This window comes from Hibiscus syriacus, unplaced genomic scaffold, assembly GCF_006381635.1.
Source record: "Hibiscus syriacus cultivar Baekdansim isolate YM2019G1 unplaced genomic scaffold, ASM638163v2 tig00111098_pilon, whole genome shotgun sequence".
In the NCBI taxonomy this organism is placed as follows: domain Eukaryota; kingdom Viridiplantae; phylum Streptophyta; class Magnoliopsida; order Malvales; family Malvaceae; genus Hibiscus; species Hibiscus syriacus.
In genome coordinates this window covers 919,894-941,010 of record NW_024062983.1, presented here as the reverse complement: position 1 = coordinate 941,010, position 21,117 = coordinate 919,894, and the positions used below count along the sequence as shown (strand labels likewise).

Below are 21,117 nucleotides of genomic sequence, written 5' to 3'. Positions count from 1 at the left end.
TTTGATATATGAATTTTATATAATTTTATTTTAGTCCATAAATTAATAAATGAGTAAAATAACATGTTTAATCCCTGTAATTTTAAATAATTAATTATGAATTATGTATTTAATTTTATTAAATTATAATTTAGTCCCTAAGTTTAATATTTTCATTTATTTTACAAGCTGTATTACTTTTTATTTTTTTCATACCATGTTTTAATTTTATTTTAAACATTGTTTAATCATATGTTACTTTTATATATTTATGTTCATATATATTTAATTATCATTACTATTACTATTATTATTTATTAATTATGTCAATATATATATAGTCTTATAAATATATATAATATTTATTTATTTATTCTATTTTCCTATTTATAAATTTAATTTTATAAATTACTTTTAAGAAAAATAATCATATTTTGATATTTATTTATTTTTAATATCGAAGAAAAGAGCTGTCTTAAGGTATCTAGAAGCTCTTTTCTGATATTTTTGAATAAATAAATATCTTACTATATTAAAATAAAATATTTTTAATATTTATTTATTTTTTAATATCAAAGAAAAGAGCTGTCTTAAAGCACCTAGAAGCCCTTTTTTTATATTTCTAAATAAGTAAATATCTTATTTATGTATATTAATATATTTTCTTAAAAGTATTTGAAATAACAGAATTATGAATTAAATATATCTAGAAAATTTTAAATTTCTAATAATAGAGACAATTTATAATTAAAAAAAATACTAATTTTGGGCGTTATAGGGGTGTTAATCCTTCCCTAAACGTAACCGACCACGAATCCCTTTTTATTATTAAAAAGAACGAATTTTTGGTTATAAACGCAGATCAGTTCATCTTTTAACTGATTTTTTCTTAAAACTCTTTTAAAAGATAATTTTTAGGTATTCGACCTACCTAACCCAAAAGGCCGACGGCGACTCCCAAATTATTTTAAAAACCATTTATTCACATCACTTTTCCCGCCGAGTAAAAATTTCGTGCCCGGACGAAAACTGGTTACGACAGCTTGGCGACTCCGCTGGGGACAGTCAGGCTTTTAAAAATCAATTATAAATTGTCTCTATTAATTATAAATTAAAAATTCATATATTTAATTTATAATTCTTTCTTTTTAAATTTTTTATATACTTATTATTTTTATAGTATTTATATTAATATTTCATTTTACTTGCAAGTATTTTTATTTCATTATTTATTTTTCTGTCAGAGGTTTGAACATTTCTCCTCACAAAGCTCTATAATTGAGTTGGTCTCTTTTAAGTGGGAGTGAAAGCGACGTCTTCGTGAGAATTTATTCTCCGTGTCAGACCTAGAAAGTAACTTTCGGGGTTCATATGCTCTATGTCTTCGTGAGAATTTATTCTTCGTGTTAAGTATAGAGAAATGTGTCCCCTCGAATTGAACTCGATCCGCTTAAGTCTGTAATGGACTAGGATTGAGGGTTTGACAGCCCAAGGGGGCATCAACAAGGACAATTCGAGTACCTTTACTCCTAGAACTGAAACTCTGCATATAATAAACCCTAGAAATTCACCTAATCTAAGACAGTACTGAACCTCTGTTCATAGGTGTACACAAAGGAGAAATAAGCTCTAGCTTTTAATTTATTTAATTTATTATTTTTCTCTCTGAATAAATGCCTGCGAATTAGTAATCATGTTGTTATGTTAATTTTTCCAAACAAAGCATGGAACTAGAAAGCATGAGGTTAGGATATATTATATACCATGATAGGTAAATTTTCTTTTCATTAATTGGTACTTACCAATTTTATTTCCTTTCTTATTTTTATTTTTCATACATTTTATTTTGCTCTAACTTGTTTGCATGGATTTCTTTTGTTTGCATTGCATGATCATGGCATAATCAAAAGGTGTTGACTTGAAAGACTGTTCATCAAATTGGAAAGAAATCATAAATGGACAAAAAGTTTTATGATCAAACAAAATATGATGCGGCCAAAGAAAAACATCCTGAGGAAACTCCGAGGATAGAAGCAAGCAAAGTACACAGAGATCCTGTTATATTAATACCAAAAGTACTCCACAAAGATCCTGCCAGATTGATACCAAAAGCAGTATATGGTAAGAGTATCAGTCAGGGCATTCAGAGTAGAGGATGTTTTTATGAAGCTCAAGCGTGTTATTTGAAGGACCAAAACAAGAAATTGAGCACATAAATGGAAGCCATGCATGAAGATTTCCAGAAGATTAGTCAAGCCTTTCAAAATGCTGGCAAGGAAACACCCCAGAAGAGTGGATCACAGGGGTCACCAAGCTGAAAAAGAACTGCAACATATATGAAGATCTTGTTCAAGAACTTCTTGGACAGAAAGGTTCTCTTACAAGGGAAAATGAGCAACTCCGAGAAGTGACACAGAAGATGAAAGAGAATGTCATGGAAGAAGTTGCAGTCCAGACAAGCAATATGTCCCTTAAGCTGATAGACTAATTTGGCTTTGGAGTAGTTAGGAATGAAATATATCCCTATATGTAAAGTTTTGTTTGATGTACCAAAACTTTTGCGTTCAATGAAATCTGTTCTAAGATGATCACTCTTGAGTAACACCTTTTCATACATGCATTTGCATTTTTGTATTTTCATTTTGCATTTGTTGTTTGCTTTTGTATTATTTTATTTTTACATTTACATCTTCACATTTGCATATTTGTATAGCTACATTTATAGTTTCAAACTAATATCATATGTTAAAACATTCATTCATTAAAATAAGGATTTCAACCGAAATGATCTTGGTTCTCCCTTGTAGAAGAACGCTTAGCACAACACAAGAAAAATGTCTAAAGAAACTGAGGATAGGCTAGCCAAATTTGAGATAGAGCAGAAAGAAATACAAGAGGAATTGAGGAGCAAGTTGGCACAAATTAAAGCTAATATTACAAATTCTCATATCGATCTACTGAACAATATAAAAGAAATGATTGAGATGCACCAGACCGCTGGAAAGAGTCTTGTTGAAAACCCCATAAATTCTTTGGGTGTTACACCTGTTCATATTCCTGAGTTCACCTCTGTACCCCAGGAAATTCAATCGCCGATTTACTTCGCTGTTAAGAACTCACTATATCAAGCTGGAGCATCGTTCCCTACTGATTGTCCTACTACTTCTGAGTTGAAGCCTGATGAATTTTGTATTAGTAATGAGGTCCTTGACCTAAACAAATCAGTTGAGAAGGAAAAATTCACTCAACGACTGGAAAATATAGAAGAGGTGATAAAATCTATAGAGACAGTTGAGTCATTTTATGGGTTTGATGCCAAAGAACTAAGTTTGGTCCCTGGCCTGGTTATTCCACCAAAGTTCAAGGTTCCAGATTTTGAGAAGTATAATGGGACCACATGCCCTTCATATCATATCACTATGTATTGTCGTCGTATGACTGGCTATGTAGAGAATGAAAAGTTGTTGATCCACTGTTTCCAAGACAATTTATCTGGGTCTGCATCCAGATGGTATAATCAGCTAAAACGTATTCAAATACGTTCTTGGAGGGATTTAGCTCATGCTTTTTTGGGTCAATACAAGCACATGACTGATATGGCCCCTGATCGAACAATGTTGCAAAGCATGAATATGAAGTGCAATGAAAGCTTTCGACAATATTCACAACGATGGAAAGACGTTGCTTCTCAAGTACATCCACCATTGACTGAAAAAGAGTTCACTACTTTGTTCATCAGCACATTAAAATTTCCTTATGTTAATCACATGATAGGGGATGTCCCTAATAATTTCTCTTACATCATCATAAGTGGAGAAATCATCGAAATGGCTATCAAGAATGGCAAGATAAGAGGCTTTGACAATACTAAAGTTAAGAAAGAAGCTGGGGTTAATACAGTGAGGTCTTATTCAGTTAAACATGGTGCCAAACCTTATAGAGTGATCAAGAAGAAAAAGAATGTGCAGGGATTTCAATTTCCTCCCTTCCACTGTTCGAGTGAAAAATTACATCCAAAAATGCTCTTAGCTAGATCAATTACTCCACAACTTGATCATTCACAGTGGCCTCCAAATGATAATTGGACCTATAAGGAAGTTCCTTGGATAAATCAGACTGGAATTCCAAATTGTTCAGCTAAGGTTCCTGGTAACCTTAAGGGAAATTTCCAAGACCCTTTAGAGCAAGCAATTCAAAAATGTAAGATAAAAGAAGGGGTTAAGGTTCAATGTTCAGAAACCGTTGTTGCAACAGAAACTAATGTAACCAAATCCTACGAAGAATATCGGGCACAAGAAAATGGGAAAAGAAATCAAAAGGCTCCCATGGATGTAATTCGAGATTGGCCTATAGGTCTAAGAAAGAATGAGGCAGATGTAACCCAGAAGACACCTCAGATACATGTATCAGATTTTCCGAAAACCAGTAAGGCAAAGGACAACTTAAGAAATCTGGTTAATATTACCCCAGTTATAGCTGAAATGAGCACCCAGAACCCCCTTGATAACATGAGAGCATTCATTCGTTCAGAACGATCAAAGAAAGTGATAGCCTCGTGAGCGAGAAAAACTCTGAAGGTGTTTCAAGAATCTATCTCAGACCTGTACCCTCATTTGGTTAAAGGTCAATATATTACACCAAGATTGGTTAAGGTGTCACCAAAGCCTTATGCCCATTGCTATGATCAAAATAGCTTCTGTAATTTTCACTTGGGGGTATCTGGACATTCAACAGGGAATTGTTGGTCACTGTTAAAGGAAATAGAGATGCTCGTCGACAAGGGAGTCTTGACACAAGAAATGATCAAGAAATGGGGGGCAAATAAGGATAAAAATCCTGGGCCAAGTACACACCCAACAATAGAGGAGTAATGATGCATAAACAAGTGGAAGTGTTATCTACCACTGTAGTACTTTCTATTTTCAGCATCTTGTTTGAATATGTTTTTTGTTCTTTTCTCCTCCTTTTGTGCAATAAATAAATATGTGTTTCTTTTATGGTTATGAGCAAGGAGACAAATTTTAATCTTGAGATTATTGAGTATCAAGTAGATTAAATATTCTTTTAATTTTTCAAAAGTTATAGATCTATTGGCAAGTGGTAAAATTATATCTTCAATATCCCATCCAATGCCAATTACTCGACCCTTACCAAAACCAAATCTTGACACTACATTTATCTGAGACTCTGAAGAAATGTCTCTACCTGTTTTTGAGACACCAACTCTAGATGTTTACCTTATCGGATAGAGTTGATTGATGATATTACCTTCCACCATATACATGACTTTAAGAGTCACACATTTATCCTTCTAAACACAAAACCATCATAAACCAAAAGACCTCAAAAGAACCAAACTTTCAATTATCCGTGAATTTTACTGCAAGAAGAGACGAGATGAGGCGTCATGGACCAACTCATTGATGATAATTTCGAGTGATTAGGGCATACTCAAAGAAGAAGGGGAAGGTGATTGATTGAAATAAATATATCATGCATTAATTACATTTTTCATGTAATTAAAATTAATCTTGAATATTCATCCCCCTGGAGATACCTTTTTTACAAAGGTTTCTGTGTATCAGATGACGAACGGCATTGTTTCATTTATCCTTTAATATATATATATATATATATATATCCTTTGTTGTCCCCACTTGAGCCTGAATGATTTTTCTTCTGATTCAACCCTAACCAATGATCACCCTCCACATTAGGGGGCAAGGTGAAGGATATTTGCTCACAAGAATAAAGATTGTCAATACATTTTTATTACGAAGAGAAGTTTCCATGAAGTCATGAAAGTTTTGAACTACAAGGTATGTCAAATACAGAGTGCTTGAAGATCAATCCAATCAAGAATAATGGAAAACCTCCAAAATGCAAAAGGAAAAGGAGGTGCTCAAAGCAATTGAAGTATTATACTCATCCAGCAAAGAAAGAAGAAGGAAAAAAGAAAAATGGAAAAGCAAAAAAAAAAAGGAAAATTGAATCAAGATGGGTGACTTATTGATCCTTAAGTTACAAGGTTGATCAAGTACGAACAAGAAGAGCAAGAAATGCTGAAGATATGAGAAAATGGAAATGAATCCAAAATTTGGCAGTCTAGAGGGATCCAGATGATGGAAAAATCCCCAACAAAGCAGATCCAAGTTAAGCAAGGCAAGATTGATGGCATCAAAATGAATTGATCCTTGGTTTGATTACCCTTAAACACTTATTTGGGCCTTTTTATCCCTTTCTTTCGTAACCATAAGCCATGACCTACGTTACGTACCTGAAAAGTCCATTTTAATCGTATATGGATTTCTAAGTAAAAGAGAATATCTTTAGAATTCATTCCACCTCTCAAGATTGATTTTTATTTGCAAAAATTGGTTTTTAAAATCTTTAATGCATGATATGAAAAATGATAAAAGGGGGGTTCAAGATGTAAATTTTTAAATAACATCTTATAACCAAAGGAGGATTTGAGTTGAAAACTTGAAAAGGCGGCTCTAATATTGAATGGTGCAACAACGACATAAGAGACGATTTTAAGCTCTTAAATGAAGCACCGCACATCTCAAAGACGTTCCTGAGATTCTAGAATCAAGAAGTATCTCTACAAGATGATCATAACAACTATTTCTTCAAGTTAGTGGAAGCCGAAGCGACATATTGAACCAACTTGAAAGAACCTACTTTACCAAAATCAACCTACACCTCAAATCAGTCAATAATTTTGACACTTGCCATAGGACTATGATTTTTGAATGATTTAAAAGTGTAGTTGATTTATTTGATATTCATTAAATTCATTGTTTATGATTTGATTATATTGTGAACCTGAGAAGGGCATTACTTTGCAAAATTCTTTCATTCTTCAATAAAGAAATGAGAAAAAAACATTTTCAAACAGGACAGTCTTAAATGAGGAAGGTCATTGAAGCAATTGTTGCTTATTCTACATCTGTTGTAGAAAAAGAATGAACGAGGACATAATAATGAAGCACTTCATATTTTTGAAGGCAAGTCGTCCAAGAAGCCAGAAAGTCTGGAGAATTGAACTTGTGACACTCTCCTATGACATTATTAGCAGCTCATCAAGAAAGATTATCGTTTATCTCATGCTGAGGGCGATAAGCATCACCAGACAGATTATTTTCCCCAACTATCAATTCATGTTCTCTAGAAGATTACATCATAGAGCCATGAACAAGTCACTACCTGCACTCTGGTTATACCGTGATGTTGGCTCAAGTCTTGATACATCATTGCTACTTCTTCTATGCCGATCATTTTCTTTGTCAAAATGATATTCATTATGTCCTTCAGAAGATTGCTGAATTTGAATTTGAGGACTTATGGCACAGAATAAGATATTGGAACAGAATCTACCCTTATAGGCCTTTTATATAGGGTAACATTGGTTATAGGATTCCAAAAGTTGAAGATGACCAGTTTTACTGTCAACTAAACCGTTCCATGATTCGAAAAAAGTGGGATATATTGGAGCAGCAGAAGATACAGTTGTCATAGCAGTCATTGCAAGAAAATGCACCAACAAAAATTCTCGAGTCCATCTTGATGATGTTTAGTGCTTCCATTAAGGTTGTTACACGGGATGCCACCGACAACAAGGTCAAATTTGACAAATCTACTCATCAATTGCTCCAACTGATCATCATTCAGTTCTTACACATCTGTTTTCAAAGATATGCCAAGACAATAGAAGGCAATCTCTGCATCACTGATTCCAGAGAAAAGAGACAGGACATTGATATCCCAGGGGAATATTTTTCTAGCAGATCCTCCTCCTCGTGTATGGTTTTTAGGGAAACCTAGAAGCATTTCCACCTCATCAGGTTCAAGTGGAGTAACTTTATTCCTTCCAACCCATACCAGATTCCATTTTCAGCACTCATCAAGAACATACTTTTGGACACTCAAAGGTGGCTCATCGTCATAAGCTTCAAGAGCCTTGCAGATCATTTCTGTCAATTTGGCACTTCTTGTACATGTTTGTAAACAGTTCAACTTTGTTCTTGGATCCCAGGAAGGCCATCATTTCTTTGTCAATGAAAAAATATCATGTATAGTGCGTGGAGAAAACAAGATAAGAGGAAATCTGTTCTCAATTGGCAGATTATGAATATAGCCCCTTTTCAGTGTAGCAGCATGAAAATGCTTTGAATCTACAAATTCTGGCTCTACATCGAATAAGTACTGTGATATTCCAGTCCAAACATTAACTGGAGCAAGTGTCACGTTCTCGTAGTAGAAATAAGGAGACCCAATAGCATATTCTGGAAGTGTTCTTTAAGTTATCTGATCTGGTTCGGTAGGAACCCCAGAACCAATCATTGGAATTGAAAGATGGACTGCATGATCGTCTTCATTAAGAAGCTTCTTTTCAAGCTTCCTCTGTTTTTTCCTTTTCAAAAATCATAGCCCAAGTTTCGTCTTTGCTTGTAATTGGGATCATTGCATAATGGCTTCCTATCTTCTACCATAAGAAGTGCGTCAGTAGCCTTAGCCATTTGATCAGCACATATAAAATCTGTCAATTCTGCAATTGATGAATCTGGACCACATCTCCATGGTTATTAAAGCCTCAGCCTCTGAGAATCTCATTTTTGTCAAGTATAACAGTTTACTCTCCTCATTAGAATCAGAATTCAAGATTTCCTCAATATCAGAAGAACTATCAATATCTGTGAAATCATCCTGAAATATTGCTTAATAATCAGATGAGTTGTTATCAGAATCAACATGTTGTATGGGTGCAGATTTTTCAAAAGCCTGTACCACTGTATATGTAGTCTTGCTGTTGCATCAGATTACTGTTCACATAAATTGGTTTCTCGCCCACAAAAAAGTATATTCCAGAAATAGCCTTCACTGAAAACAAGGTTCACTATGTCAGCCTGGAATGAATTACCAAGCAATTTATACTACTCTGTCTGACTAGACCCCTCCAGATACAGAAAATGGTCACCTCATTCAGAAGACACATATCTCAGATGTTTCTGTCAGAATGATTGAGTACTTCTTAAATTTGTGATAACATGAAGATAATTTCTCCAGTTACTTGACAATACTACTGTTTAGTGACACCAGAATGAGAGTATTCAAGATAAACAAATTTGGGGCACGAATAAAGCTACAAGTACCTACAACAGTTCATTGTCAAAATTGGACCTCGTGGGGATCATGACATTTCAGTCAAACAGACATTCAGAGTGAATCAAACAAATCTAGAGGGACATCTTGAGGGCCCATTTCAATCAGAAATAGAATATTGAGGCATTTTGAAGGCTCACAACAATATGAATATTTGGGCATTCTTAGAGGCTCATCTCAACAAGAAGTAATGTTGAGCACACTTTTAACATCTATATCAGCAAATATTGGGGCATTTTAAAGGTTCCTTCAGACAGATCCATGTGGGTCATTTTGAAGGCTCAGATTGACAAGAAGCAAATATCGGGGCATGCTGAAAGCCCATTTCAATCAGAATTAGGATTGTTGATGTATTTTTGAACGATCGTATCAGCAAATGCTGGGGCATGCTGAAGGCCCACATCATCATGTGTTAAAAATCATTGACTTGAGCAGATATTTCCAATGAGACAGAAAAATATGAAGAATGAAAATGGTGAAACAATAACAGTCAATCTGACTACACATAATTGCTTCGTTCATCAGGCAATTGTATTAGGGTCCTGTTGTTGAACAAATATTTATTCAGTAAGTATGGTTTCAAATACCCAATCTTCTTAAATCATGTGTCACATGACAGTGTGTTCTTTGTTAAACTACATCATGGTTGCATGAATAAAGATGGCCCCTTTGTAGACCATTCGATCCAAGGATTAGTTCCTCGAGACCTCGAAATCTGAATTTGGCCTTTTGTGTGTCGGTGATAATTGAAAATATTTCTTTGAGATTCCTGTCAGTTAGTTTCAACCATACTGTTGAGGTTATGAAGCTATTTTTCACATCAGTTTTGTTTACTTGATGACATTGAAGAGAGAAGCTCATGTATATTGCTCTTTCCCGATGTTACTGGGGTTATCATTGCCAGCTAGACTGAACCAAGTTTTCATCTATTTGGTTTATCATGTGTGTTTCATCCCCGGCATCAAGAATTCTATGGATATCTTTCCATACATGGCTCTTATAGTGGGTGTGTTTCTAATTCCTACAACGCTCATTACAGAAGAAAACGTGATCAATATCATACTTACCCTTGCCTGAGACAATATCAAGATCAATTGGTATCTCTTATTCAATTCATCACTAGCATATCTTGAGAATTTGATCAACTTTTTGGTCACACCAGCATCTCATTTGTAGTCCTATTAAGTTTTGTTCTCAAGTGGTCTTGTGACGTCATTCAAAAGCTTTGAACACTAGGAAAAGAGCTTCAATGATTGAGAACATCTGAGCAGAAACCACAGGAAATGATGAATGTGTTGTCAAATGTTTTACGAACATCTGAGCAGAAGCCACAGGAAAGGATGAATGCGCTGTCAAATGTTTTACGAACCTGTTATTCTGATGCTGAACCAATGTTACGATCATATGGTTTCCATTTATTGATCCAAGATGAAGTATGTCTTCTTCAACCCCAAGATTATAAGTGAGATATAATGAAGATTTCTTTCCACAGAAGGGAAGCAGAAATTTTAACAACAAGAAACAGTGGAGCCAACTATGGTTGAACGACATGTTGTTGTTAAGCATCTCGATATGATATGGTCCATGTTACCGTATTCGAGATTGGATTAGATGTGGAGACATGAAAGGAATTAGGATAAATCCTCCTTGTGATATGTTTCAAGATTCAAATCAGAACAGACTCTACTCTCCTAATTAATCCCTGCTGAGTCAGGCATATCTACATCTACACTCTTCAAAGATGATAGATTCCCTTTTTAAAGATGACAGATTCTGTTTTCAAAGATGAAAGCTTTATCGGATTTCTGCACAACTCCAAGCAAAGAAAGTTGGTTTTATCCAAGACAAAATGGGGCATCAAGGTCATAGTTCTGACTATGACAAGAGTTCCACAAATGAAACAATTCTTCTGAGACTTTCATGAAGCAAAGAAGACATAAAGATACAAGTTGATCAGATGGTTCTTCAGAAATGCAAGCTTGATAGCATAAGTTACACTGATATCCAGAGTGACCCTGGCAATAAATGATGAAGTGGAGGAAAACCGAGTTCACCATTTTGAAGTCAAATGAAGATTGCATCAATATTCATGCATCATATTTAGACATTTGCAAAATAGGAGCATTTTCATTCATTTTATCCATGTTGAATATTTGACAGGAATTTCAAAGATTTTAGCAAAGTTCAAATCCATCATTCAATGGATCAACATTTCTGGAAGAGTTCATAATGAGAAGAACTCATCTGAAGAAGGAAGAAGAAGTTCATAATGAGAAGAACTTGTTCAATTTTTTGCTTGAATTCATCATTCGATGGATCAGCACTACCAGATCGAGTTCATAATGAGAAGAACTCATCTGAAGAAGGAAGAAGAAGTTCATAATGAGAAGAACTTGTTCAACTTTTCGCTTGAATTCATCATTCGATGATTCAGCATTTCTGGAAGAGTTCATAATGAGAAGAACTCATCTGAAGAAGGAAGAAGAAGTTCATAATGAGAAGAACTTGTTCAACTTTTCGCTTGAATTCATCATTCGATGGATCAGTATTACCAAGTCGAGTTCATAATGAGAAGAACTCATCTGAATAAGGAAGAAGAAGTTCATAATGAGAAGAACTTGTTCAACTTTTCGCTTGAATTTATCATTCGATGGATCAGCATTACCAGGTTGAGTTCATAATGAGAAGAACTCATCTGAAGAAGGAAGAAGAAGTTCATAATGAGAAGAACTTGTTCAACTTTTCGCTTGAATTCATCATTCAATGGATCAGCATTACCAGGTCGAGTTCATAATGAGAAGAACTCATCTGAAGAAGGAAGAAGAAGTTCATAATGAGAAAAACTTGTTCAACTTTTCACTTGAATTCATCATTCGATGGATCAGCATTACCAGGTTGAGTTTATAATGAGAAGAACTCATCTGAAGAAAGAAGAAGAAGTTCATAATGAGAAGAACTTGTTCAACTTTTTGCTCGAATTCATCACTCGATGGATCAACTTTTCCAGAGAGAGTTCATAATGAGAAGAACTCATCTAAAGAATGAAGAATAAGTTCATAATGAGAAGAACTTGTTCAATCTTTTGCATGATTCTATCACAGAAGGAGATAGATCAGCATCAACATTTCCAGATTACATCACAGAAGGAGATGAATTGTCATCCCCAGTGAAAAAGTTCATAATGAGAAGAACTTGTTAACTTTTTGCTAAATTACATTACAAAAGGAGACAAATTATCATCCCCAGTGGAAAAGTTCATAATGAGAAGAATTAATTCCAAAGAAGATTTTGTTCAACATTACCATCATAATCAAATGAAGTCAAATGAAAAAACTTATTGTCTTTTCGTCTTTGCCCTATTCTTGTTAACACAAGAATGAGCAAAGAGGGGCAGCTGAAGACACTAGTTTTTTACATTTGGTTTTTTATTATTATATTTATTTTTATTACTATTATTATTATTTTTATTATTAATATTAATATTATTATTATTTTATTACAGATACAACCCAAGGCCCAACTCTGGCCCGATTACAACCAGGCCCGATCAGAAATGGCCCAAGCAGAACCCTAAACCCATCTAGGGTTTGTATCATCACCAGCAGCCGCCAACTCCTCATCACCGTTGGATCTGACTTTGATCCAACGGTCCCCAGAAGGTCCAGCTTGAAACCCTAGGGTTTCATAACCCTAGGTTATCATCTTGCGCTGCCACCTCAGCTAGAAGCTGCTGCCACGCCTCCACTGCCAAGTGACCCAACCAGTAGCTGCCAATGCCATTGCCGACGCTCCACCAGTGCCACGCCTCCGATGAAGACTCCAGAAGACTCAGAGCAGCCGCACACGTTGAAGTCTAGAGTGAGTCACCACTATAGTTTGGTGACTCACCAAACTTTGCCCTATTATCCGGTCCGAAGAAGACATTGTGGTGGCTATAAAAGCCACCACCGAACCTGCAAAGAAAGGAGAGCAACAGACAAAGAACCCAAAAGAAAAACAGAAAGAGAAGAGAAGAAACAGAGAGCAACTTAGCAACCAGAAAAAAAAACGAAGATAAACTTACTTTGTTCATCGGAACCCCCCATAAACCACCGGAGAACCAAACCGTCGAAGGGAACAATCCTAGATCTACGACGTTTGGTAAGTTTTTAGGCCAAAATAACCTTAGATCGGGCTTTAGAGTAATCAGAGCTTTGATTTGGGGTAAATTGTAAATTTTCGACCACCGTGACGGTGGCCGGCGGTAGTGGCCGGCGCCGGAGAGCGGCTGCCGACCGGTTCTCTCTCTCAGTTTTAGAGAGAGGCGAGAGAGAATGTTTAATTCTCTCTTTTAGAAAGAGAGAAAGAATAGAGAAATGAGAGAGCTGGCTCGAAGGGCCAACCGTTTCGGGTATAAATACCCCTTCCCAAACGACGCCGTTTTGGGAGGGGTATATCTATAATTTCGTGCATGGCCAAACCTTTTCCGCAGCCATCCTAGTTTGTAATCCTTACATTTTAGTCACTAAAGCAAAGTTTAGATCCTTTTAATTCGGTATTCGAATTTTATATATATGTATTTTAGTCCTTAACCGTAATTATAAATATTTTAGGTAAATTACTGATTTAATCCTTAAATTTAATAATTAATTTTTTAATCCCGAATGCATGTTTTTAATTTATTTTAATTTGATATATGAATTTTATATAATTTTATTTTAGTCTATAAATTAATAAATGAGTAAAATAACATGTTTAATCCCTGTAATTTTAAATAATTAATTATGAATTATTTATTTAATTTTATTAAATTATAATTTAGTCCCTAAGTTTAATATTTTCATTTATTTTACAAGCTTTATTACTTTTTATTTTTTTTCATACCATGTTTTAATTTTATTTTAAACATTGTTTAATCATATGTTACTTTTATATATTTATGTTCATATATATTTAATTATCATTACTATTACTATTACTATTTATTAATTATGTCAATATATATAGTCTTATAAATATATATAATATTTATTTATTTATTCTATTTTCCTATTTATAAATTTAATTTTATAAATTACTTTTAAGAAAAATAATTATATTTTGATATTTATTTATTTTTAATATCGAAGAAAAGAGCTGTCTTAAGGTACCTAGAAGCTCTTTTCTAATATTTTTGAATAAATAAATATCTTACTATATTAAAATAAAATATTTTTAATATTTATTTATTTTTTAATATCAAAGAAAAGAGTTGTCTTAAAGCACCTAGAAGCCCTTTTTTTATATTTCTAAATAAGTAAATATCTTATTTATGTATATTAATATATTTTCTTAAAATTATTTGAAATAACAGAATTATGAATTAAATATATCTAAAAAAATTTAAATTTCTAATAATAGAGACAATTTATAATTAAAAAAGTACCAATTTTGGGCGTTGTAGGGGTACTAATCCTTCCCTAAACGTAACCGACCACGAATCCCTTTTTATTATTAAAAAGAACGAATTTTTTTGTTATAAACGTATATCAGTTCATCTTTTAACTTATGTTTTATTAAAACTCTTTTAAAAGATAATTTTTAGGTATTCGACCTACCTAACCCAAAAGGTCGATGGCGACTCCCAAATTATTTTAAAAACCATTTATTCACATCACTTTTCCCGCCGAGTAAAAATTTCGTGCCCGGACGAAAACCGGTTACGACACTAACCACAACATGTTTTCTCGGATTCAAAATAACATGATGTGATCATCCCTTAGTTTGCTTGGTGAAAACGGAACTTGGACCAGTAGAGTTGGTAAGGCGTTGTTTTGTTCCAAGAGTAACGGTGTGTGGTTTACGCGGAACAAGAATTTTCTTGTTTTTAGCCTTTACTGAAGCTTTTTGTGGATTGATATTTTCTTTACCCGGTACAGGGATAATAGACTCTCTCAATAGGTATTTGTTCATTGGCCATATCGTTTGTTGTGGCTCCCATTTCATCTTGGTTGGTTTTAGTATCCGCAAAAATAGGATTAAAACGATTGGAAGTGCTCGTACTTCTGGAATTTCTAGATGAATTAGGATTGGAAGGCTTGAATTGTCTCCACTGTTTTCTTTCGAAGACCATTCAAGGGCCAAATGGTTTCACGGGTTGGGCAGGTTGAGCAGGAACATGAGAGGCGATTGGGGTGAGATTGCCATTAACGTGAGATTCGGAGGGACTGTATTTGGGCCACCGAGACAACATGAAGATAGTCAATTCATGACGAGAATTTGATTAAAAGTAGTCGTTCTCGATTTCGATAAGTTTCAGTGGATGAGCAGGTTTCCAGATTCCATAGATTCTATTATTCAACGTATTGAAACCAACCTTACATCAAGAACTTTGACTATTAACGTCAGATCCATGTTTTTCAAAGCCATGGATTGGATGCCCTCAGAGAAGACTATGGAGGGAACACTGTCGACTTCTCCAAATTGAGTATTTTCTTCCAGTAAGTCTATATTATCATCATCGAGTGGGAAGAGATCATCATCATAATTAGGGTTGGCAGATCCAGTGACTTTATCTTTATCGGAAGGGGCTCTTTGTGGAACAGGACACACGTTGCAATCCATGGCTGAAGGGGTTAGGACGGGGGTAGAGCACCGGTTGCAGGTCCGCCTCATCGTGCCGTTGCATTTTCTTTGGGTGAAGGGGATCATCCGAGGGATCCGGAAGAGGCATCATTTTTGGCAGTTTTCCAAATTTTTAGATAAATTTTTTATTGGGTGCACATGTATTTTAATTTCGTTAAATTTTATCCAACTAATTAATGAATAAAATGAATTATTATTTATATTTTAAATTTCATCATGATGAAAAATAATTTATAACAAGTTCAAACAATATATTTATTTAGTTTTGAAATCGTAAAAAAATTTAAGTACCAACGATGCTACATTAACGATTAAAGAGATGATTATTATTTCTAGAGATATTGTGTTCGAACATTGACGACTACGGAGTATTTAAATATTAATTTTCAAATGGTTGAGAGTCTTTAAAAAATATACTAACACTTATAATTACCCTATACTAATAAAAAAATATTTTTAAAGTCGTTTATTATTATCATAAAATTATTATTATTTTTATTATATTTAATAATAAAATTAAAATTCAATATTAAACCAAATTATGAATTATTTTAATGTTTAAAGTATTGAGTTGACTCGGTATTGAAAGAAGGTGTTGTTTTTCCTTGTAGTTTCAAACTGTGTACGTTTTCGATAACTTATAATAATTTTAAACAAATATTATTTTATAATTATTAAAATTATTTTAAAAACAAAATTTTAATTTATGAAAAAAATAAAATAAATTAAAAAATATTTCATAATAAATTTGTATAATATATAATTTAAATTAATTTATTCTTAAATAAATGGTTATATTAGTACAATGGAATATCAAATAACATCAGAAAATATAAAAGAAATTAAAGTATAAAAAGTAAAATGAAGAAAATGCATTATTATTATTATTGCCTCCGTTGATCCTTATCTCTTCCTCCCTATTTCCTCCATTAGGCCTCTACTCCACCCATTTTTCTCTCAAATTCATTTCTTTCTTTAAATCAGAAGAAAAGGGTAAAATTCAAGAATAATCGTAATCCCGGATTTCAATTCCAAACCATGATCAAATTCTAGCCTTGGATTTTCGTTACATACTCTCCAAAAACCAAAAATGAAGAGAGATCATCAGGATATCTGTGGAGCCGACGGCGGCGGCTATGGAAATAGCAGTGGTTCAAAGGGTGAGAGCTCAATCACTAGCAAAGGGAAACTATGGGAAGAAGATCAAGATGCCGGCGACATGGACGAGTTGATGGCCGTTTTGGGTTACAAAGTTCGGTCTTCAGACATGGCGGATGTGGCTCAAAAAATGGAACAGTTGGATATGGCTATGGGAACTGCTCAAGAAGATGGGATTTCACATCTTGCTTATGACACTGTTCATTACAATCCTTCGGATCTTTCGAGTTGGGTTCAAAGCATGTTGACTGAGTTGAACAATCCCGTTCTCCCCAATTCGGATTCCAATTCTTCAAAGCCACAGCAACATCAACAAATTGTTAGCAGCAACCAATCCCAGGTTTATAACGATGATTCCGAGTACGATCTGAGGGCAATTCCCGGGATTGCTGCTTACCCACAACCAAAACGGATCAAAACCTCCATGGAAACTGACTCATCTTCTTCCACAACTGAGCCATCAACTCAGCCTGTTGTCTTGGTTGACTCACAGGAAGCTGGGGTTCGACTGGTTCACACCTTGATGGCTTGTGCCGAAGCTGTCCAACAAGAGAATCTCAAGCTGGCTGATGCTTTAGTCAAACATATAGGCTTACTCGCCGCGTCTCAAGCTGGTGCCATGCGGAAAGTGGCTACCTATTTTGCCGAAGCCTTAGCTCGTCGAATCTACGGCGTTTACCCACAAGACTCGCTTCACCCTTCCTACACTGATATGCTGCAGATGCACTTTTACGAAACTTGCCCTTACTTGAAATTCGCTCATTTTACATCCAATCAAGCTATACTCGAAGCTTTTGCAACATCAAACAGAGTACACGTTATTGATTTCGGGTTAAAACAGGGGATGCAATGGCCGGCTTTAATGCAAGAGCTTGCACTAAGGCCAGGTGGACCTCCGGTTTTCCGATTGACGGGTATTGGCCCGCATCAACCGGATAATACCGATGCTTTGCAGCAAGTGGGATGTAAGTTAGCGTATTTAGCTGAAACTATTGGCGTCAAATTTGAGTTCAGAGGATTCATGGTCAATAGTTTGGCAGACCTCGAGCCCAAAATGCTCGATATCCGACCCCCTGAGGTCGAGACGCTGGCGGTAAATTCCATTTTTGAACTTCACCGACTTCTTGCTCGAGCTGGAGGGATAGAAAAGGTTCTTTCGTCGATCAAAACCATGAAGCCCAAAATTCTCACGATTGTAGAAGAAGAAGCGAATCATAACAGTCCTGTTTTCGTAGATCGCTTCACTGAAGCTCTACATTACTATTCTAGCCTTTTTGACTCGTTAGAAGTCTCAGGGGTGGTGCCGCCATCAAGTCAGGACCTGGTTATGTCAGAGTCGTATCTGGGAAGACAGATTTGTAATGTGGTTGCTTGTGAAGGGGTAGAGCGAGTTGAACGACATGAGACGCTGGCTCAGTGGAGGTCTCGGATGAAAACATCCGGATTCAGCCCAGCTCACTTGGGCTCAAATGCTTACAAGCAAGCCAGCATGCTGTTGGCTCTGTTTGCTGGCGGTGATGGTTATAGAGTGGAGGAGAATGATGGGTGTTTAACGCTCGGGTGGCATACAAGGCCGCTTATTGCCACCTCAGCTTGGCAAGTCGCCGCCACCGAGTGACGAAGTTGAAGGGAATGTAGATGTTTTAACCGAAATCCATGCAATCTGAAGGAATTGATGAGACCAGATGCGCCTGAATTAAAAAGACAATACCAAGAGTGTAACCGCTATTCTATCTTTCTGCATTTCTACTAGTTTTTTTGTAGGGTAGTGTTTTTCTAATGGAAGACTTTGTAATTTTCAAGGTTGGATCATATGGAATGGCATATATTGTTTTTCATTTATTTAGTAGTAAAAATATATAAATATAAAATTATAGTGTCCCATAGCAAGATTCAAACAATAAGAATAAGGTTTGTATGAATTTTGGTGACCTGGGAAGTGGGAACCTTTGTTGAAGCATATTTCTCCCACTAACCATGTGGCAACAATTGCACAGTTTGCTCAAGCTTTACCACTAACCATATTGCAAGAGGTTTCCCCAACTGGTCCAGTGTCTTAAAACACAACAGTATTATATGGAAACTGATCATAATCACCTGTATTCACAAGTGTTTATACAAGTATCTAAGCATTTAGCGACCTAGTTCGCAACTAACTGATTATGATTTTCAAAATACCTGGCCATTGGCAGTGATTAAACCTACAGACAAGAATGAAAGAAATTCAAGCACTTCCGTGAGACTAACAGGATTTCCATTTTCTTAAAAGTTCTTCGTATACCCCGTCTTTTTTTTCTTTGCTAAGGCTGTGTTTCAGTCTAGACAACGTGGCAGATGTGACCTTGATTCGTTTCTCAATCATACCCTCGGCATACTTAACTGCCTCTGGAAGCATGTTTGCATCACGAAGCCCATTAATCAACAGATTTCCAGTCTCCTCCAAATCAGAATCATAATTCTCTATCATGAATTTCCAAACTTTTATAGCCACATAAGGGTCCCCAATGTCAAGAAAAATCTTAACCGCCGCAATGCAATCTGCTTTACTTGGGAAAAACTCATTTTTAACCATTTCGTTGAACAACACCGAAGCATCTTTCAACTTCTTATTCTTGATCAAGAAATGAAACAACACATCATATGATTGCGCATCTGGAAATGCCCCAGTGAAAACCATCTCATCCAACATCTTCTTCGCCATATCGGTATAATTCTTGGAACAGTACAAAGTGATCATCAAATTATATATCTCCGTATCAGGCATAATCCCAACTTTCTCCACCATCGCCTTCCAAATCAACTCAGCACCCCTAACATTACCAACTTTCTGAAAATGGCCGAGTGCATCCCTAAAAAACTTCATCCCTGGATAACACTTCTTCTCTAGCAGTATATCGACATGCCTCAAAGCCTCACTAATCCCATCCTTCCCTTTAATCAAAGTATTCAAAAACGAATCATAAGCCGGTACATTCCCGGGATCCCACCCTACTTCCGCAATCATCTCATCAAAAGTCATTTTTGCTAAACTAGCATTCCCTTCATTCTCCCACCCTTCTAGCAAGATGGCATAACTATCCAAATCCGGCTTAATCCTACTTTTAGCCACTCTTATAAACTCCAAGCCATCAATGGTTTTACCCTCCCTACAAATAGCACTAATCAAAGTATTCAAAGCAACAATATCCCTAACGCAACCGTACTCATCCATAACTTCGAAAGTCAAAACAGCTTCCTTAACTTTATCAAATCTAACATAACTGCTGAACACAGAAGCAAAAGTAGCCAAAGAAACTAACCCTAGGTTTTTCATGGACTTGATGGCGTCCCACATAGCATCAAAGAGGCCGTTTTTGCCCAACAGGTCGACGACGAGGTTCCAGGAGTAAGGAGAATGTTGGTGTTGGAGTTGGTGGCCCGACCAACGGAAGAACTTGACGGCTTGGGAAGGGAAAGAGTAGGAGAGGCTGAGAACGTTTTCGACGTCGTGCTGGGTGATGCGGAGGCCGGTGTCTTCCAGAAGGTTCTCGACGGCGGCGGAGGGGGTTGTGGAGATGATTTCGCAGAGGAGTTTGACTTTGGGGTTGAGGTTAGGGGCGGTTTGGTAGGAAGGGAAATTTGGGGGTTTTGGGGGTGATGGGGAACGCTGCGAATGTGACCTTTTCCTGTCTTTCGCCATTCTTAGGGATTTTCCCTTCGATTTGCGCTCAACCCTTTACAGAGACATTGAATTCAATGGAGTTTGGAGGAGGTAGCGTCGAGGGCTTTGAGTTTTGATAAAGGAAGAAGATCGTTCCTATTCGGCAGTGGAAAACACAGTGAAATTTGAGAACAACCTAAAAGATGACGTTTTTAGGGTAGACTACATTAAACCGTCACTAACGTTTAAGCAATTTTCATTTTTTACCAACAAAGTTTGAAATGTTACATAATAACCACTGATATTTTTTATTTTTAACAAAACAATCCCTCAATCGTTAAATTATTAAATTTCATTATTTAGATCACGAAAATCGGCGTGACATGTTAATTATTGTCATATATTTTTCTAAAATATTTGATTTACTAAAAATACTTTTTTAATCCTTTTATTTAAAAATTCATAAATTTCTTTCTTACACGACAAAAGCCTATAAAACTCATAAAAAAGCATAAAATAAGAGATTTAATATAATTTGACATTGCCTATGTCTACCAATGAGAGAAATGATA

At 35.5% G+C, this 21,117-nt stretch overlaps 2 protein-coding genes across 2 annotated transcripts; one reads left to right on the top strand and one right to left on the bottom strand.

The window, feature by feature from the left end:
- Positions 1–16,674: 16,674 nt before the first annotated feature.
- Positions 16,675–18,747, top strand: LOC120153072 (DELLA protein GAI-like). Its single transcript, XM_039165084.1, has one exon. It carries the CDS (start codon positions 16,838–16,840, stop codon positions 18,521–18,523), a length of 1,686 nt encoding a protein of 561 aa, XP_039021015.1. The 5' UTR covers positions 16,675–16,837; the 3' UTR covers positions 18,524–18,747.
- Positions 18,748–18,968: 221 nt separating this feature from the next.
- Positions 18,969–20,710, bottom strand: LOC120153155 (pentatricopeptide repeat-containing protein At1g77360, mitochondrial-like). Its single transcript, XM_039165154.1, has one exon. The coding sequence runs from the start codon at positions 20,582–20,584 to the stop codon at positions 19,148–19,150; it is 1,437 nt and encodes a 478-aa protein (XP_039021085.1). The 5' UTR covers positions 20,585–20,710; the 3' UTR covers positions 18,969–19,147.
- Positions 20,711–21,117: the final 407 nt, after the last annotated feature.

What these genes read in the sequence shown, in the direction of transcription:
- LOC120153072 (XM_039165084.1), top strand. Translation starts at nt 16,838, where the DNA reads ATGAAGAGAGATCATCAGGATATCTGTGGAGCCGACGGCGGCGGCTAT.
- LOC120153155 (XM_039165154.1), bottom strand. Translation starts at nt 20,584, where the DNA reads ATGGCGAAAGACAGGAAAAGGTCACATTCGCAGCGTTCCCCATCACCC.